The sequence below is a fragment of the Leptidea sinapis genome, chromosome 16 (genome assembly GCF_905404315.1).
Source record: "Leptidea sinapis chromosome 16, ilLepSina1.1, whole genome shotgun sequence".
In the NCBI taxonomy this organism is placed as follows: Eukaryota; Metazoa; Arthropoda; class Insecta; order Lepidoptera; family Pieridae; genus Leptidea; species Leptidea sinapis.
In genome coordinates this window covers 14,128,549-14,147,471 of record NC_066280.1, presented here as the reverse complement: position 1 = coordinate 14,147,471, position 18,923 = coordinate 14,128,549, and the positions used below count along the sequence as shown (strand labels likewise).

Here is an 18,923-nt window from a genome sequence, read left to right as displayed (position 1 = left end):
TCAATAGTGCTATATCGATCCGATGTGGTATAACCTAGTTTCTACACATTACCTTAGTTTTCTAACGGCCGTTTTCAATAACTTATCTATCGTTAGTTTAACTCACTAGAGGTAGACAAATCTATCCTTTTACGCTTACTTACATTTCAATAACCTATCGACATAAGACATTGGACTATAACTATATTGGACATAACTATGGATAGATAAGATCTTGTCATTAAATGGTGACAGCAATGTATCCGTAACTAGAGATACGTTATTGAAAACAGCCGTATCTTAAATAAGACTGCAGAATATATTAAAATACAGGCATCTATTAAATGACTACTGCCAAAGTGTTAATGGAAAACATAAGTAAACTAGAGCAGCGTTTCCAATCTTATATATTTCACGACTTCAGTCGAGCTTTAAAAAATTCTGGCGACCCCCTTGTCAGTAAGTAAAATATTTTATAAATTAATTTTAAAAGAATACCATAATGATTTTATGCACAAAGTATCGACGTGTTGTTTAAAATAGCAAAAACTAAGTTTAATAAAGATTCTTTTTTGTAAGCAATCGCTCATATGATATACGAGTAATGTTGACACATAATAAAGTACTCTTAACAACGTAAGAAATACAATTATTTCACTGGAGTTTATCTATATATATACTAGCTGACCCAGCAAACGTTGTATTGCCGATATTAAAATCGCGATACAAAAGTAACTGTTGATCGTAGATGGGTGAAGTTAATGCTGACTCATAATCAAAGGAATTTAAAAAAAATTGCAAAAAAATAAAAAATAAATTTGGCGTGGACCACCCTTAACATTTAGGGGGATGAAAAATAGATGTTGTCCGATTCTCAGACCTAAGACCTAGATTCATGAGAATCGGTCAAGCCGCTTCGAAGGAGTTTAACTACAAACACCGCGACATGAGAATTTTATATATTAGATATATATAATGAAAATGGTCTGGTAAAATCTGTCATATTTATATATTAGATTACACGTTCACATTATGTTCACAGCATGTCAGTGATGCGATATAAATCTTTTATTCCCTCCTACAGTGCTCAATATACCTTTCTGTTCAATTTATTCGGTCAAATTTTCTTAATCATGCGTCATTTTTACCACTGGGAGGCTCCTCTGAACAGGAAGCCGGCTAGATTATGGGTACCACAACGGCGCCTATTTCTGCCGTGAAGCAGAAAAAACATTACTGTGTTTCGGGCGCCGTAGCTAGTGAAATTACTCGGCAAATGACACTAAACATCTTGTGACGAGCGCAATTGTAGTGTCGCTCAGAATTTTTGAGCTTTTCAAGAATCCTGAGCGGCACTACATTGTAATGGGTAGGTCGTATCAATTATGATCAGCTGAACATTCTGCTCGTCTCGTCCCTTATTTTCATAAAACTAAAAATCATATTTTCATCTGCCTCAGTCCTATATCAAGCCATATCATAAGTCGTATAATATTGTGTAGTATCGGAATTTATTGGATAGGATACTAAATGTTTATTAAGATGTTATAATTAAGGAATCACGGGGCGGTTAATTTAAAGTGAGTATATTCCACAATTGTTTTTCTGAAATTTGAATATTATTAAATTCCAAAACTACATGTATCAAAATAAACTTCAAACAACAGATTTCCCCACACTGTTTGTACAAAATGATTAATATCAAAACAGTTACATAGCTAACTTTGTTTACTTCACAACACACCCAATTAGTTAGTTTACAAAAGGGTCCTAGAAGTTTCTGACTTGCCACGTCATTAAGTATTTCGTGTATTCGAATCTTGTTGATTTTCAACTCAACAGACTGTCAAATAGTATATATAGTTATAACTAGCTGACCCGGAAAACGTTGTTTTGCCATACAAATTATTTTTAGAGTTAAACCGTTTCTTGGATATTGCAACATTACTTTATTTTTCTAAAAATTAAAGATTTTTTCTAAAATAAACGTAGCCTATTACATCAGCTACCTGCCAATAAAAAACTCCTCAAAATCTATCCAGCCATTTCAGTGATTAGCCGGAGCAAACAAACACCCAGACAAAAATTGTAAAAAAAAATATTTTGGTGTATGTACCGTATATATTATTATATTCATATACATGTAGTAAAAAACGGTTATTTCAATATTACAAACAGCACTCCAATTTTATTTATATGTATATATATAGATAAAACGGTAATCAACTTGCTACGTGTAATAGACTTTTCATAACATAGTGATACGTTTATTTTTAGTAAGTACTTAGTAGTTTAATTCTGTGACCCAAGTCTTTTATGTACCATTTAATTTTCAAAGAATACCCTTCTAAATAAAGTGATTATTTCCTTCAAAGTAAGTTCACATTAACTGAATTAGATATTGTCTGCATGCGGCTTCCAACCCCTTCTACATTTTATAATAATTGCATGAATACCATCTTAGCATATTATTATAGTCAGATATAATAAATATATGATTTATTGATAAGTATGAAATTTCATAAAACATTGTAGTACATTATTCATAGATAATTAATACAATAAATGATACAATCAAATCGTTATATTTATATCAATATTGCCTCTTAGTCCAGGAGGAATCGGCACTTGAGTACCGAGATCTATTCCACCTCAATTTTTTATGCGATCCTCTTCAAATTCGATACTGATGATATAAATACATGTTGCCATGGGGCAACACCGTACCCAAAAATTGAGGTGGAATAGTTTTCGGTACTCATGCGCCGATTCCGCCTGGACTATATTGTTCTGAAATCTGATTAGACATAACACTCGTTTTTTGTAAGACGAAATCTAGTAATATTTATTTTTTGTCACCTCAAAACCTCTATGTAGAAATTCTCATTTAGAGAGTTGAATTTTCATATTAGAAATACAGTGGGAGAGGACTGTGCAAAGGATTCTATTTCATATTAAAATCCTTTGCACAGGACGCCGGCTAGATTATGGGTACCACAACGGCGCCTATTTCTGCCGTGAACCAGTAATGTGTAAACATTGTGTTTCGGTCGCAAGGGCGCCGTAGCTAAAGAATTACTGGGCAAATGAGACTTAACATCTTATGCCTCAATTTTATTGCCGCTCAGAATTATTGTGTTTTTCAAGAATCCTGAGCGGCACTACATTGTAATGGGCATGGCGTGTCAATTACCATCAACTGAACGTCCTGCTCGTTTTGTCCTTTATTTTTATAAAACAAAATTAAAAATTTAAAAAATCCAGTCATGCTCTTGGTTATTGTGAGGAATTTGGTGAATTTCATAAATTTATTGGGAAACTACAGAGATTAAAAATCAAGCAAATAAATGTAACTATAATATGGGACCAATATTTTTCCCGTTAATACCTTTTAATACAAAAATATTTTTACTTAGCATCAATATAGCTAACGTTGCAGGAAAAACATTGTTAAGTCTATAGTTAATTTACTTTAATATATATTTGTCGTGAGTAGTTCAATTATTTATATTCAAAATAGGATGTGACATCACTTATTGATAGTCAAAAACTACCACCCATTCCAAAACGAATGCCTCAGACCTGAGAAAAACGGGCGCAACAAACTCAGCGGGTTTTCACCAAAAAAAATATGTCTACAAAGTAATATTGTACAATTATACTTATTATTTAATAGCCCGATCGCTCCATTCCCAATCTGTATCATTAAGAATGTCATTTATGTTATAGTTACCTTTACCAAAACTTTTATTTATCTGTTTAGGTATCTAAGGCATAATTATATAACTTGGATGACATAAGTTGACGAAATATGAAAAAAATAAAATATGAAAGACAATTTGAAGCACAAAAGATGTTAACAAATATTCCATTTATATGCCAGCACTTGCTAGCAATATTAAGTGAAGTTGTTGGAAACTTGTCGAAAATTTCGTGGACTTGTTGCCGGATAACAATCGAGTGACATAGTTCGCATTGTTCCTACTGTCTTGCGGTAAGATGGAATTAATAACAGTTCGGAAACAGTGCTTAGAGTTTATAATCTTTGGTCTATTTTGCTTTATAAGTTAAAATCTAGTTTAAACTAGATTTTTGATCATATTAAGGGGACAGGAGGCAGCGAGCGTCTAGCGAAAGCAGGACGAAATAGGACAGGGGGAAGAGTACTGGTTAGGACGCGATATAAGTATTTGTCTTACGAGGTACTAAATGTTTTTATTAATCACTCTGGTTTTTTGTTAATCGAGCAAACTAAAATTAAGTTTCCCTGTTGTACATTAATAAGGGTGAAGTAAATATCTATCTAGTTAAACTGTGACTGCTGTGAACACGTCGAAAGCGGCTAGTTTATTATCCTGATATATATTAATTACATTACAAGATTCTTGACCGCGATGGACTCCTAAACTAATGAACGGAATTTAATGGGGATTACTTCATGGAGTGCAGTTTAGTCCAATTTGAGAGATAGGATAGTTTTTATTTCGATTTCGGACCCATAATTATTTTTATTTTCAATATTTGTTTTGTCTGGACATATTTTCTATGAGAGAATTTAGTGACACACGGTTTGACAGTTCCACTGTGAAACAATTTCATTATAACAACAGGGAGCATTTTTAAAACAGTATATTTTTAATATCTACAGAACAACGTCTGTCTGCTAGTATATTATAATATTAACCAGTACTGCAAAGTATAATACATTTCTTGACTATGAGACGTACCTTATCGTGCACACTCAAATAACAAACCTAGTCTGTTGTCATGCGTTGCCTTACAGCAAGAGGCTCTAGACGTATAAATTATCTAAGAATCAGAAGACAATTCAGAAATATATCGTTGCTTTCACAACCAATTTTTATTTCCAGTAACTTGATAAATTGGATCGAAGCGCCTGTCCTGTCGTTATTTATTACATAAACAATCCTATTTCTAGAAAAGGCTTTCAATGACGCTACGCAATTTTGCGCAGCAGCAAGTACTTGAATGTAAATGGCAACCACTTTGCCGCCGCGTTTGTCTGTCTGTCTGTTCGCGATAAACTTTAAAACAACTACACCGATTTCCGTGCTGTTTTGACCAACGAATAGCGTGGTTCTCGAGGAACGTTCTAGTATATACATAATTTGTTTAGTTTTTGTATACATATTTGTGTAAATTGAATAAATTAGGTTTAACAACATCTGTTGCCTTTAACAGATGTTGTTAGACCTTTTTCGGAAAAAAATAAGCCGTATGGGAGCTTCGAACAAAAACGCTGTCTAAGCGCTTTTTAGATATATAATAAAATAATATATTGCGGATTATTATGGCGGATAAGTATTTGGTATTTATTATTCAAACAAAACAAATCTTATATCTATATTTACAATACTGACTACATATAATTAAAACTATCATTACGTGGAAGCGTACCAAAAATACTGGCAGCATTTCCGTGTTGGATAGCTAGGCTGGTCCGTTGACCGAAATAGCTGCCAGCGTTTGGGTTTCCAGTAGCCTAAGACAGCAAGCGTCGCAAATATGTTGGTCTCAGTGAGGCATCTTTGTGCCGTTTGGTGTTGAGATACTTGGCCTGTGGGGCCCAGAGGCGTGGAGAATGTTCAAAACACTCAATAAGGCTACTGGAAACCTAAGCGCTGGCAGCTATTTCGGTCAACGAATCAGCCTAGCTTAGCTATCTAACGCGAAAATTCTGCCAGTATTCATGGCGGAATTGTGTATCTTATAAAAATCTACCGAAAAGTTCGCGATGGCATATGTCTATCTCTTAAGGATATTCATTTAAATACATAAAAAAATTGGCATTTATGTAAAAGCTGTTTAGGAAAATTTATTGAAGTAGGCGTTACATTGCGGAAATCCATAATTATACAAATGATTTGAGTGTTCTTTAGTGTTAATTCCGTCAATATTTGTCCCCAAACAATTCGACACGTGTTTCGCTTCTACACGAGGCATCCTTAGGACGTATTGTCTCGCCTAAATCTGGCACGAGACTGTCGTCGTCCTGCCTGTTTACACAAATACGATATTTATCCTTATCATTTAATCACTCCAGAATATAAAATCATTCAGAAATACGGTTTTGTTTCATTTTCATTATATTTTTTTACCCATTTCTGAAGGCGTTAGACTATATTATTACCGAAAACTTACATCTTTTATTTTTTCTCTTGAAAGAACAGCGTAAGCTAGTACTTATAATAAAACGATCTCTCGTACGTTAGTAAATGGATCGTGCATTTTCCAACAGATTTGAGATAAACTATTATTGTTAAATTTCTGTCCCTTTCTTTAGATCATAAGCAAAATTCAAATCAGTGGTAATGTTAAAAATGTAATTAACACACCAAGTGGTTTATCTTACCTTTTTTTTTAAAGTTTTGGCTATAGTGTGTTATTAATAAACGCGAAGTTATTCCAAATTTAAAACTTTTTGTCTTTATCTTACCTTCGTCACTACAGAGTTACTTGACAGGGAAAAGTTATTTTAAACTAGGAATACTTTTCATTGCGTTTATTAATAAGACAGTTTAGTTTTTACACACTTTTTATTAGCTTCACCTGTATGTATGTTTGTTTGTAACCGACTAATTTGGGCGCGATTTAGACCCAATTTAAACGGCCAGATTTCGTTCATAATATTAGAAAAATTTGCGAATATCAAAAAGAGAATTTTGTGCTTTTTATCGTGTTGTTTAGTTTTTTTTAAATATTATATAATATTATTTATTTGCATCCTTAGTTTCGGTAAATATTTCTGTCTGTTTGTCTATGCCGCTTATATTCCCGATAATCTCAGAGATAGCTAAGCTGATCTGTTTGTGGGTTCCATTTTGTAAATAAGTAGGTTTGGGAAGCACTACATGTTTATTGTAATTATAACTCAATACAGATAGTATGTTAATTTAAATAATGTCCACTCCATAAACCTCATAACTTAGTTAACTGCAAATACTTATAAATCCGCAAGGAAAACAATTCAGTCAACCAACTGAGGTGAGCGGGCGCGGGATACTGAATGCTCATTGGTCAGGAAATAATAATATCATATTGTAATTGGTCAGGCTACAATCACAAGTAATCAAAAACAATCGGCTCCTGTATATATAAAGTCTGTATTCTTAAGGTTGAGATCTATAGACCGAACTTAGAGTTTGCTCAGACTTTGCTTACGTAAAACTTAGCTAAGTGTGATAAAATGCGAACTTGACTTGAAACTTGAACGTAATAACGTTCAAAAGAATTGTTAAAAAAGGTTTGTGTGGTAAAGGTTACTATATCGTAAAAGACTTTCTTAATGGTACCACAGATTGGGAATAGAGCGACCACCCTCAGGCTATTAAATAATAAGTTTAATGTATAATATTAATTTGTAAACATGAAAAAATAAAAGCCCACTGAGTTTGTTGCGCCCATTCTTCTCAGTCCTGAGGCATTCATTTTGGAATGGGTGATAGATTTTTTTGACTTTCAATAAATGATTTCACATCCTATTTTGAATAAAATTATTTGAATTTCAATTTGAATTTGCATTGGGCCGTCTTGGCTAAAGCTCAGTGTAATTTCAGTTGTCAAATGACTATAAGAACGAAATCAAAGTTCACACTCAGCAAGTTTTACTTAAGTCTGAGCAAAATTCTGTATTAGGGGTTTACGGAGTTATAAAGATCGATAGTTCACGCAGACCAAGTTGCTGACACAAACTACTAAATAATTAAAAAAAATCAAGAATGGCAACATTTTAAGGGATCTATAAAATAACATTTACAAATACTGAAAAACATCGCAACCGATGAAGTAAAGTGGAATATTATTTGACAGAAATAATAATTATATTAATAATAAATATTTTATTATTCAACACTAATAAATCACCTATTTTATGCGTGAGAATGGTGCTTGTGATATGGCATACCAGTTTTATCAGTGGGAGGCACCTTTTTACAGGAAGCCGCCTTAATTATGGGTACCACAACGGCGCCTATTTCTGCCGTGAACATTACTGTGTTTCAGTAGGAAGGGCGCCGTAGCTAGTGAAATTACTGGGCAAATGAGACTTAACATCTTATGTCTCAAGGTGACGTGCGAAATTGTAGTGCCACTCAGAATTTTTGGGTTTTTCCGAATCCTGAGCGGCACTGCATTGTAATGGGTAGGGCGTATCATTTATCATCAGCTGAACATCCTATTCGTCTCATTCCTTATTTTCATAAAAATAAACTGTGATACAAGTCACCACTCACCAGGTCCCATCTCTCGGTAACACAATATAAGCTCTAGTTAAATAAAATAAAATTTAAAGGTCTATAATTTGCTATCTATAAGTTGTATTGAAATACTGGTGATACTGAGTGAAAGTTTTATTATATTATTTAATACAGAAATAGGCAAATCCGTTGTTATACAAGAGTATTGGGATTTTTCTTCATAAATGTTTGTTCTATTTGACGTGCGAGCTTATACGATGTAGTAAAATCGAAAATACTTTCATCCCACGGAAATTGAGACATGATTTTATGAACTTGAAAATGACAGGTGTAATCTCTTTGAACGTACGAGGGATAGGTTTCGCTCCTGAATATCTTACGAAACGCTTGTCTATAGATATAACATGGGGTTATTGTGATTGGAGTGCTGGGTTAAAGGTCTTGTAATATTTATTTAATACTTTGGTTTTCGTGGTAGCTTAGCTTATTGGATTTGTAACTATGTTGAACTCAACTGCGGTATAAATTGTTTTACGTATCTGTGGTTCTCTGCCATTGAAAACGGTAGTGTGTAATTGCTAATTTAAACAAAGATTAATTCCTGCATCTTTCTATTTCCACAATGTTGGACTAGATAATGATTATTATCTGTGCAAGATCGTATGTGGAGCATTGTATAAACATTTTTTCAAAGATAAACCATTGAGTTAAGAATTTTTTAATAAAAATTGCTTAAGTTTGAAATGACAGACAGTTTCAGTTTGAATGATTTCTTCTCTACCAATGTGACATTTATTATCGAGACGATCGTGATAGCGACTTTTTTTTATGACACTAAAAGATGAGACGAGCAGGACCTTCAGCTGATGGTAACTAATACGCCCTGCCCATTACAATGCAGTGCCACTCAGGACTCGTCACCTTGACACATAAGATGATAAGTCTCATTTGCCCAATAATATCACTAGCTACTGCGCCCTTCAGACCGAAAAACAAATGCTTAAACATTACTGCTTCAGAAAAAGTTACCGTTGTGGTACCCATAATCTAGCCGGCATCCTGTGCAAAAGAGCCTCCCACTGGTAAAACGCTACATCAAATATAATTTTGTTATATTAAATTTTGAGAAAATAAATATAAAATAACTTTTCCGTACAATGACGTTACATGGTGGCCATCTTGGTTTTTACAAAATGATTCCAAATACGTTACTTGCAACCTGGCGAACCTTGGAAACAATATACATATTGCTGTAATGATAATTATCGATCCAGAAAGTTTATCCGCCTTGATATTTTGTTAAATTATGTGCATCCGACCCCACCTGTGTTCTGTGATCCGATTTCAAAGACATAAGTGTCGCGCTTCCTCGGGAACTCTAAAAAAAATAACGGGTTGCACTTCGGAAGTGCCGGCAGAAGTGAAAACTTGAACATTAACGTTGTGTATTTGTAAATATTTTGAAATGGTTAGAGAATAATTTCGCACGAAATATTGCTTTATTCATCAGTATAAAAGTATGTGTGTATAAATGATTAAGTGGTTAAATACAATATTCATTTATTGCGCTATCGTACACAATAATGCCAATTTATATTACATAATTCATCACAAGAAAGTGCTCAACGCCGCTTAAGAAGTTTTCACTTCAAAAACAATGTGTATGAAAATTTTCATGATAAACAACAAACTCACATTTGCATTCATAATTAATATATTAGTGCAGATATATAACTGGATATTAAATTCATTTTCATTTAGCGAAAGTTCGTATTAATAATATTTACGACAAAAAAAGACAATCCATTACAAACACACCAAATACATCGAATTTATTCATTAAAACAGATAAAAAACTATTTTTGAAAAAAAATAACTAATTAACGAAAAATACATTTAGCATTTTAGGGAAGCGTCTATATATATATATATAAATATATTTTATTTTCAAGAACCAACAGTCTTAAATTAAAATTAAATAATAAGAAATAAGAATCTAAAAGACCAATTAAAGTCTTATATTGATGTCTAATTAAGCTTCTTCAGATAAAATAAGTCCCAAATCGTAACGATTACGAGATTCTGTCTGCATTAGATGGCAGGATATTTCACGAAGTGACTTTGCGAGATAAGAAGCTTACAGGTGATAATTAAATTTTGCACTTTAGAGAAGTAATTAGCAATGTATGGCCATTGCATAAAAAAGCGGCCAAGTGCGAGTCGGACTAGACCATGAAGAGTTTTGTAGCAGCGAGTAACATAATATAGAAGTTATATAGAAAGGAAAGTGATATCAAAATTATTTAAATGGAAAAGGCAAAAAATCTTTGCTCAAGATCGTACAGGGCAAATGAGCTCTCATCATTTATACGTATTAAAAAAAACTACTTACTAGATCTTGTTCAAAACAATTTTCGGTGGAAGTTTGCATGGTAATGTACATCATACATTTTATTTAAGTTTTATCATTCTCTTGCTTTAGAAGTTACAGGGGGGCGCACACATTTTACCACTTTGGAAGTGCTTTGGAAGTGGAATAGTTTGCGCGAGAGACTCACGCAAACTATTCAGTTTAGAAAAAAACATATTAGAAACCTCAATATCATTGAAGTTCTATCCATAGATACCCGTATGGGTTTGATGAAAAAAATTTTTGAGTTTCAGTTCTAAGTATGGGGAACCTATTTTCGTATGAAAATGTTAATGCGGTTCACAGAATACATCTACCTACCAATTTTCAACAGAAACCCTAAAAATGCAATTTAGTATCCTAGTGAAAAAGCAGTAAATCAAGCAATATGATATAAATCAATCCATTATTAATGGAACAACCGTAATATAATAATAAATTAACTAATATAAACATTGATAACAACCACAACCTTTTAAGTACAGCTGACTCACATCATTAACAAAAGTAGCAACTAAAAGCGGTCCCCAACGTAAAAGAAAGAATCGAAAACAATAAAGAAATTAATTCAAAACTCACATTATTTTCAACTTTTCAAAAGAACCCTTGTTTTTTACGTTGAGAGATCAATAAATATTTAATTTCGTTACAAGGTATTCCCCACGGCATAACGTGATTTTATGCAAACGATGTCGTTGGAAATTGAGTTTTCCTGTGAGAGAAGTATATTTTTCCTTTCGAAAAATACATCCTGTTCTATCCCTGAGGGATATCTGCATTCCAGAATATCCTATTTTACCTCAATCTTATGCGAAAATATATTTATTTACAAAATTTATAAACCTAACGAATTATTACTTAGCGAAGGTTTACTTTTTAAAAATTAAAGCGTTACCTTAGATAATTCAAATTCAAATTCAAATATTTTAATTCAAAATAGGATTTATAATCACTTATTGAACGTCAAAATCTACCACCCATTCAAAAGAGACTGCCTCAGACCTGAGAAGAATGGGCGCAAGAAACTCAGCGGGCTTTTTTTTTATATAAAATATGGATTACAATGTAATATCGTACAATAAACATTAATAATTAAAGAGCCTGAGGGTGTTCGCTTTAATCCCAGTCCGTGGTGTCATTAAGAAAATCGTTTATGCTATAATAACCTTTCCCACACAAACGTTTTTTAACAATTCTATTAAGTTTCGTAACACATTTGTTTTGTACATTTTCTGGGATCATATTGTAGAAGCATATACATCGCCCAACAAAAGACTTACTAACTTGACCCAACCGAGTAGTAGGCATAACAAGTTTATGTTTGTTCCTCGTGTTAACATTATGAATGTCACAGTTTCTAGAAAATTCCTCAATGTGCTTATGAACATACAAAACATTATCAAAAATGTATTGAGAAGCAACAGTCAAAATGTTTATTTCTTTAAATTTTTCTCTTAATGATTCTTTAGGACCTAGGTTATAAATCGCGCGAATAGCCCTCTTCTGCAGCACAAAGATAGTATTAATATCGGCCGCACTGCCCCATAACAATATACCATAGGACATAATACTATGAAAATAACTAAAGTATACTAATCTCGCCGTATCTATGTCAGTTAACCGTCTGATTTTCTTAACCGCATATGCTGCAGCACTAAGCCTATTCGCCAATCCTTCAATATGGGGGCCCCACTGCAATTTGGAATCAAGAGTAATGCCAAGAAATATAGCAGATTCCACTGGTTTTACCACCTCTCCATTTAATAAAATATTCGCTTTTCTACTACATTCTACATTTTTGACATTTGGCGCGGTGAATTTAATATATTTGGTTTTATGACTATTTAACAATAAGTTATTGGCGCTAAACCAGTACACGATGTCAGATAGGGCATTGTTTACTTCGTCATGTAAAACTTGGCATCGTTTCAATTTGAATATAAGTGAAGTGTCATCCGTAATCGTGGGCCGATGAGATTTTTTTAAATTTTGAAATTCGAATATTTATGTTGCCGGGCCTAACCAAACCTACTCAGGTAAATACATCGGGTATTGTATCTTGTCGATAAATCGTATGAGCTTTGGCGGTATTAAAAAATATATTTACAAAACAACCCTCACCAAACTATGGCTGATGCTTTCCGATCACTTGAAAAATTTCTTTGCATTAAAAAAGCAGTCAGGATACATTTTCTTTTATTTTTTATCGTAGGTACCTCTAATGTGGTGTTTTATATTAAGTTCCATTATCACTTAACACCAGGTGACCCGTACGCTCGTTTGTCCTCCTTTTCCATTAAAAAAGATTATTACGTTGAATAATTTGGGAGTGTACGGAAGAAACTTCCCTAAGAATTCGCATTCATTTAATGAAGGGTATTAAGGTACCCGCTGTGATATTAAGACCTATCTGAGTTGCATATCTTGATTTAAATATGAATTTTCCACGGTTTTGTTAAGGATGTTCTGATTGTTTCCAGAGACTGGCGGGTCGGGCTTGCGTAGCGCGGGCGCATGGCTCTGCTGTACCGCGCGACGCGGCTCAAAGACCGCGCCGACTCCCACGTGTTCACGTTCGTCGTCACACGATCTGCCACGAGGGAGCCCGACCGCGACGTGACTTCCAAGGACTTCTGCTGTGCTCATCAGCGATGGGCCGTCGCTTTCAGTCGCACGGATGCCTCGCTGGGTTGGTATATTTAAAAAAAAATTGTGTGTGTACTTATGTATGCACGCAAGAAGTTATACTTCTTTGGCCTAACGAAGCAAAACTCATTGAAATGATTTATTCTCCGTGCTATTCTATGTTTTTAGAAAGATCAATTTTGTAACAGTCTTGCAAAGATCGCTTTGACAATTAATCATTAAATAATGAATACGGCTGTATGGGCTTGAACCCTTTGCCTGTCCTAATAATGTACGAAGAAACCAAAAAAAAAATACCGAATGACGCAAACGTCAGAAAGTCTTAGGAACCTACTTCACACAAAATTTCACTCTCATCATTCTTTCATAACCCGCCTAAAGAAGTATAATCATCAATAATATAAAATAAATCTATTATTTATTTATGGAAGAGGAAGATAAACGAGTGTTCGGGTCACCTGATGTTAAGTAAGCCCACGTTCCCTTGCAACACCAGAGGAATCACAGGAACAATTAAGCCGGCCTTTAAGGAAGGTGTACGCTTTTTTGAAGGTACAAATTTCGTATCGTCCCAGAAACACCGCACAAGAAAGCTCATTTCACAGCTTTGTTGTACGTGGAAGAAAGTTCCTAGATAACCGCACTGTGGAGGAACGCCACACATCCAGATGGTGGGGATAATAGTCTAATTTCTGGAGCGTCGTACGAAGGTGGAATTCGATATATAATGTGATAGCCTGATTTTCGGCTGCAGGAATCAGGTGAAACAGCATTCCGAACACTCCCCGTGATAAATGTGGTTGAAGACACACAAACAACCGACATCTCTACGCAACGCCAAGTGATCGAGCCGTTCACAGAGCACTGGGTCCCCGACAATTCTATTACAATCAAATCACAAAGTCCTTTAAATTATTGCGTGTTGTATAGACTATCAGAGATTAACACTCGAATTTCCCTTAAAGACTGCCTACATTCAAATTACGTCATAACATAATATCTACTGCAGTCACTTCAATTCGCAGTGCGTTTTCGTCTATTATCCGAAAACAAGCAGATATTGTCCGTCTATATTTTCCCCAATCACAATAAAGAGAGAGAAATACACAAATCCATAATATTTGGTAAAATATCACGTCTGCTATATTTGAGCAATCATACAGAAATCTCTATGCGTTCACAACGCCAAATTAACTGGCATTATATGCATAGACTTAGATTAAATTAGTCCACCTGACAGCTCGATAATGCGTGATTTGTTAAAGTGTGCGTTAGCATTAGCTAAGCCTAATGGCTATTCAAAACCAGTTTAAAACTAATTCAATGCTTATAGTAGCTAATTCCAAAAATGCTTACTATTTGCCAATCAATAAAAAAACTTCGTTTAAAAAACCCGACTTCAAAAACTAAAAAGTATCAAATAACTAAAAATTTAATTTAATACATCTTTACCTTTAATATTAATAAAATACTATTATTTGTATTGTATTATATTGGTTTAATGTCGGTGCCAAGCCCACTCAGTTAATAATTATAATATATAATCAACCTGAATGAAAACTTCTAAAAAAGCTGTACACAAAAGACAATTATATCATCGAGGTTAACAAAAATTTTCATAAAATGAACACTACTGGCCCAAACTTTGCAAAATTATGGGACCAAATGGCATCTATTCTGCATCGAACTAAAGTAAAATTACGTAAATTGGATCATAAATCTCAGACTAATCGGTGTACATATATAAAAAAAATACCGAACGAATTGATAACCTCCTCCTTTTTTAAGTCGGTTAAAAAAGGTGAATCTATTGTGATTGGTTACAATCACAATAGATTATCTTAAGCCTATATAACATATTCTATCTACTTCTCAATGTACTGGGATCATGAAATCTGGCGAGTACCTACGGTTTCTACAACACGAGTATAGTATTACAAATATCGAAGCGCGAAACCTAAACCATAAACACCTAAATAATATTGATAGCAAAGTTTGCGTTGTACTTTTTAATTACTTTTCTTTAAGATTTTGTTCTAGTTATCTCTACGTACGGCATCCTCGGTGCGGTCAGTTGCACCAATACCCAATTAATTATATTTAGAGTATTTTCATAATCTCCTCAGGCCTAATAATTATTCCTTATCAACTCATTAAATTTGTTTGTTTCAGGAGTTTACTTGGTGTGGCGAGGAGTATGCGAAGGCATGCGAGTTTATGTTGACTTCACTTTTACTCTACTAAGTCGAGATCACTTTACTGCAAACGAAAGTTTCTCTGGAAAACAAGTCAGATTTAATGCAGGATGTGCTGCTCAAGGTCGGGGACGTCTTGTCTCCATCGCAGAGCTCAACACCAAGTTCGCAGACGCTCGAGGAGAGTTCCAGCTCGAACTGAGCATGTCGCGAGTAAGAACTCTATACACTTGTGAACTTCGCGCTCCACGACTTGATACACCTCCCTTCGCATTTGCTGGATTTGATTGGTCGGTATCTGCGAGTGGTGGTAGTGGAAAAGACCCCTTAAGTCTAAGGCTAGTACGTCTGTCGGGTGAAGGACAGTTATGCAGAGTTCGATATGCTCTCTCACTTGGAGAAGGAGATCGACGGATACAGTCTGGTTCTCTAGAATGTTTATGTGATGGGGATGGGCGCACTCCACCGTGGACTCCTCGTCCTCCTTCCCGCCTTCTTCAGAAAGGTGCCCGTCTGACTGTGGAACTGTTGTGGGCTAGAGCTCTGTCAGAGTTGGCAATTCCCGTCGCTGGAAGGGCATCAACATGCTACGATCGCGACAAACAAGCGTGGGGCCTTCGCTGTGATACTCATTCTGAACTAGTTCGTCTTCATATGCTATATCGTGATGTTCATCACGTACCCAGAAACCATCTTCGTTATGTGAGTTGGTCTGCATGGTTAGTGAGGACTACAACTGCTCCTGGTGAAGCAGACGCTATTGAACTCCCTGGAGCACCGTTTGAAAACTATTATGCTCAAGAAAGTGCAGATGAAGGGCTCATGATGGAAACAGCATTGCGGGTTGAGGAGGTGTCAAGAGCTGGATGTCCTTACGTTCACCCCGGGGGAGAGCTACGAGTGCGCCTGGAATGGGGAGACACTTATTTACTCTTCCAAGCAACTTATCATGTTTACGATGATCTATGTCGTTTGCATGCGCATCAAATGAGGTAAATTTGCACGAAGATGCTAAACATTTTAAGTCCTTAAAAAGCAGCTATACAATTGGGAAAATCTTTTCATTTTCAGACGAGAAATAGCTGTTCTTCAAGCGGAGAACTACTCTTTGGAGCGTCAGTTGTTCAGCTATCAGAAGAGCTTGGCGTACGCGCAAGCCCAAGCGAGCGAGCCGGCGCCAGTCGAGGGTGGAGGCAGGCGATCGCCAGCAGAACGGTCACTCTCCACGGACACGGAGTATGCTTAGAGTGGTTCAAGTAGCGTGGGCCCAAAGAGTGCCCACTTCAAACTATTCTATCTTCTTGACTGATTCTGACGTTTTTTGATCGATTTATCTATTTTTCTAAAGATTTTATGGCGAGGTGCGCCTCGTCAGCACCGCTCTTCGCCAGACGCCTGCACCCTCGCTTGGATCTAAAGATAGTTGGTAGAACTTGAATACCTTTTTTCTATTAATCTGTACATAAAATATATTTAGAGATTATATATTATGTATATTTCTTAACTTGAAACTCGAATTCAAATTATACTACAAAACAGTCGATTACGATTAAATATTATTAAATGAAAGCTTGTTTTATTGTAGATTGCTTGATTGTGTAAAAGATAAGTAAAATGAAATACATTCCAAGGTAAAGGTAAAGGTAAGGTGTGAGAATTGTGTATTATAATGTAAAAATCATTTTAGTGTAATAACGTAAATCACGCAAGCATAGTTAATAAACAACGACATCCATTATTTTTAACGAAAAGTGGCAACAAAAGAGTAATTGTATGGGAACTTACAAACAATTTACTATAAATAAAAGTAAAGCCTTATTTATGCTTGTATTCAGAACTTTTATAGTAAATAGAAAGTTTGAAGAGTTATTAGAATCTAACTGGTATGATCAGCTTTATTAGTAACTAGCTGACCCGACAGACGTTGTTCTGTTCATAATAAAAAAAAAACTCCCAAAAAATTCTTAAGTGACCTCTACTCGGTGAAAAGAATATTCCTACCAAATTTCAAGTCTTTAGCTCTAATGGTTCCAAAGATATCGTGATGAGTGACTATATACGTGGAAATCTCTTATATATATATACATTTCCCAATAATTTAAAATTTTCAATGAAGTATGTTGGACATCTTAGATCATTAGTTATACGTCTAGATAGACTATGACAGCTGTGAAAATATAGATTTTTTTAGTTGGTATCGAATTTTGGTTGTTTTTTAACCGAGTTCAAAAAGGAGGAGGTTATCAATTCGATCGGTATTTTTTTGTTATGAATTATGACGTATGTACGAACGCACCAACAGCGTAAAAATGGCACGCGTTTAAACGTAACGGCTTCAGTTGACTATTTTTAACGATGTTTTTTTTTATTTTGAATTATTATTTAATTAATTAAATTGTAGAAAATAAATTTTTTGTCAAGCGCGTACTTTTCCTAGTCTAGCTAAATTAAGAATATGACATGATAATAAATCTCACTATTGGAAAGTTGGCCAGTTTTGAGAAACTTTGACATTTATATTCGATTCTAATTATATTTTGCAATCATTCATTCGAAGTCAGAATCCTATTCGGGCATGTCTTTTAGCAGTTTCAACAGACTGGGCGCAAGAAACTCAGTGGAGATTTTACTTATTTATCAAGATTTAATTTAACTTACCGGTTCAATTAGATTTTGAATACATGCAAATCAATTCGACCAAGCTGGTTTTATTTGTCACTATTCTTCCGAACTTGTCACTACTGTCAGTATCCATGTACTGCGAAGATGCTAACTAACCCGAAGAGGCAGCTACTCTGCGGACAGGACAGAAAATTTCATGAGCCCCTTATCGTATATTTCTGTGAAAACTTTGGAAATACAGAATATATTTTAAATACATATTATATTTGCAGCTAATTAATGCTAGTTAGTATTCTTTATGAAGCAGCCGGGCAAAGATTACCCCTTTTCCAACAGGTGAAAGGTACCTACTATTATTTTAAGTCCATCTATGAAATTGGGATTATGACAACAGATATACATAAACTAATAAGTTGTAATATATAAATATAATAAAATCGTAAACTTCCATGTCTTATGCATACCAAGTTATCATGTTTTCAATATTAAGTACTTATTTTGTTCGAGATCCTTCGAAATGCAATAGATATCCTGTGCAAATGGAGGAGGGGCAATCTATCGCTTTAACGGCCAGACCCGACGCCAAAAAGAAAATACTTCAGCTGAGAGAAATCCATCTACTTCATTGCGCTTATAATATTGCAAGTAATAAAAACATTTTACCACAAACGAACCCCCTTGCCTGCCTGCGAGCAATTATTGTATAATATAGCTTAAGCACAGCGCCTATTTCATTTATATAGCAAATTTACATACAGTAATGTTCTATTACACTAACATGAATGATCCTGACATTAGGAAAGATAATAAATGCTCTATATTATTTAATACTTATCAAAAGTATATATATATATA

At 34.6% G+C, this 18,923-nt stretch overlaps 1 protein-coding gene across 2 annotated transcripts in view; it reads left to right on the top strand.

Annotated features, from left to right (window-relative positions):
* LOC126968643 (uncharacterized) overlaps positions 1 to 17,015 on the top strand; it is a 74,264-nt gene extending 57,249 nt beyond the window's left edge. For both annotated transcript variants that reach the window (XM_050813664.1, XM_050813663.1), the window contains exons 2-4: positions 13,086 to 13,294; positions 15,424 to 16,438; positions 16,518 to 17,015. In XM_050813664.1, the coding sequence (XP_050669621.1) occupies positions 13,120 to 13,294; positions 15,424 to 16,438; positions 16,518 to 16,692 (1,365 nt within the window). In that variant the 5' untranslated portion in view covers positions 13,086 to 13,119 and the 3' untranslated portion in view covers positions 16,693 to 17,015. The remainder of the gene's footprint in view (positions 1 to 13,085; positions 13,295 to 15,423; positions 16,439 to 16,517) is intronic.
* The last annotated feature ends 1,908 nt before the right edge of the window (positions 17,016 to 18,923 follow it).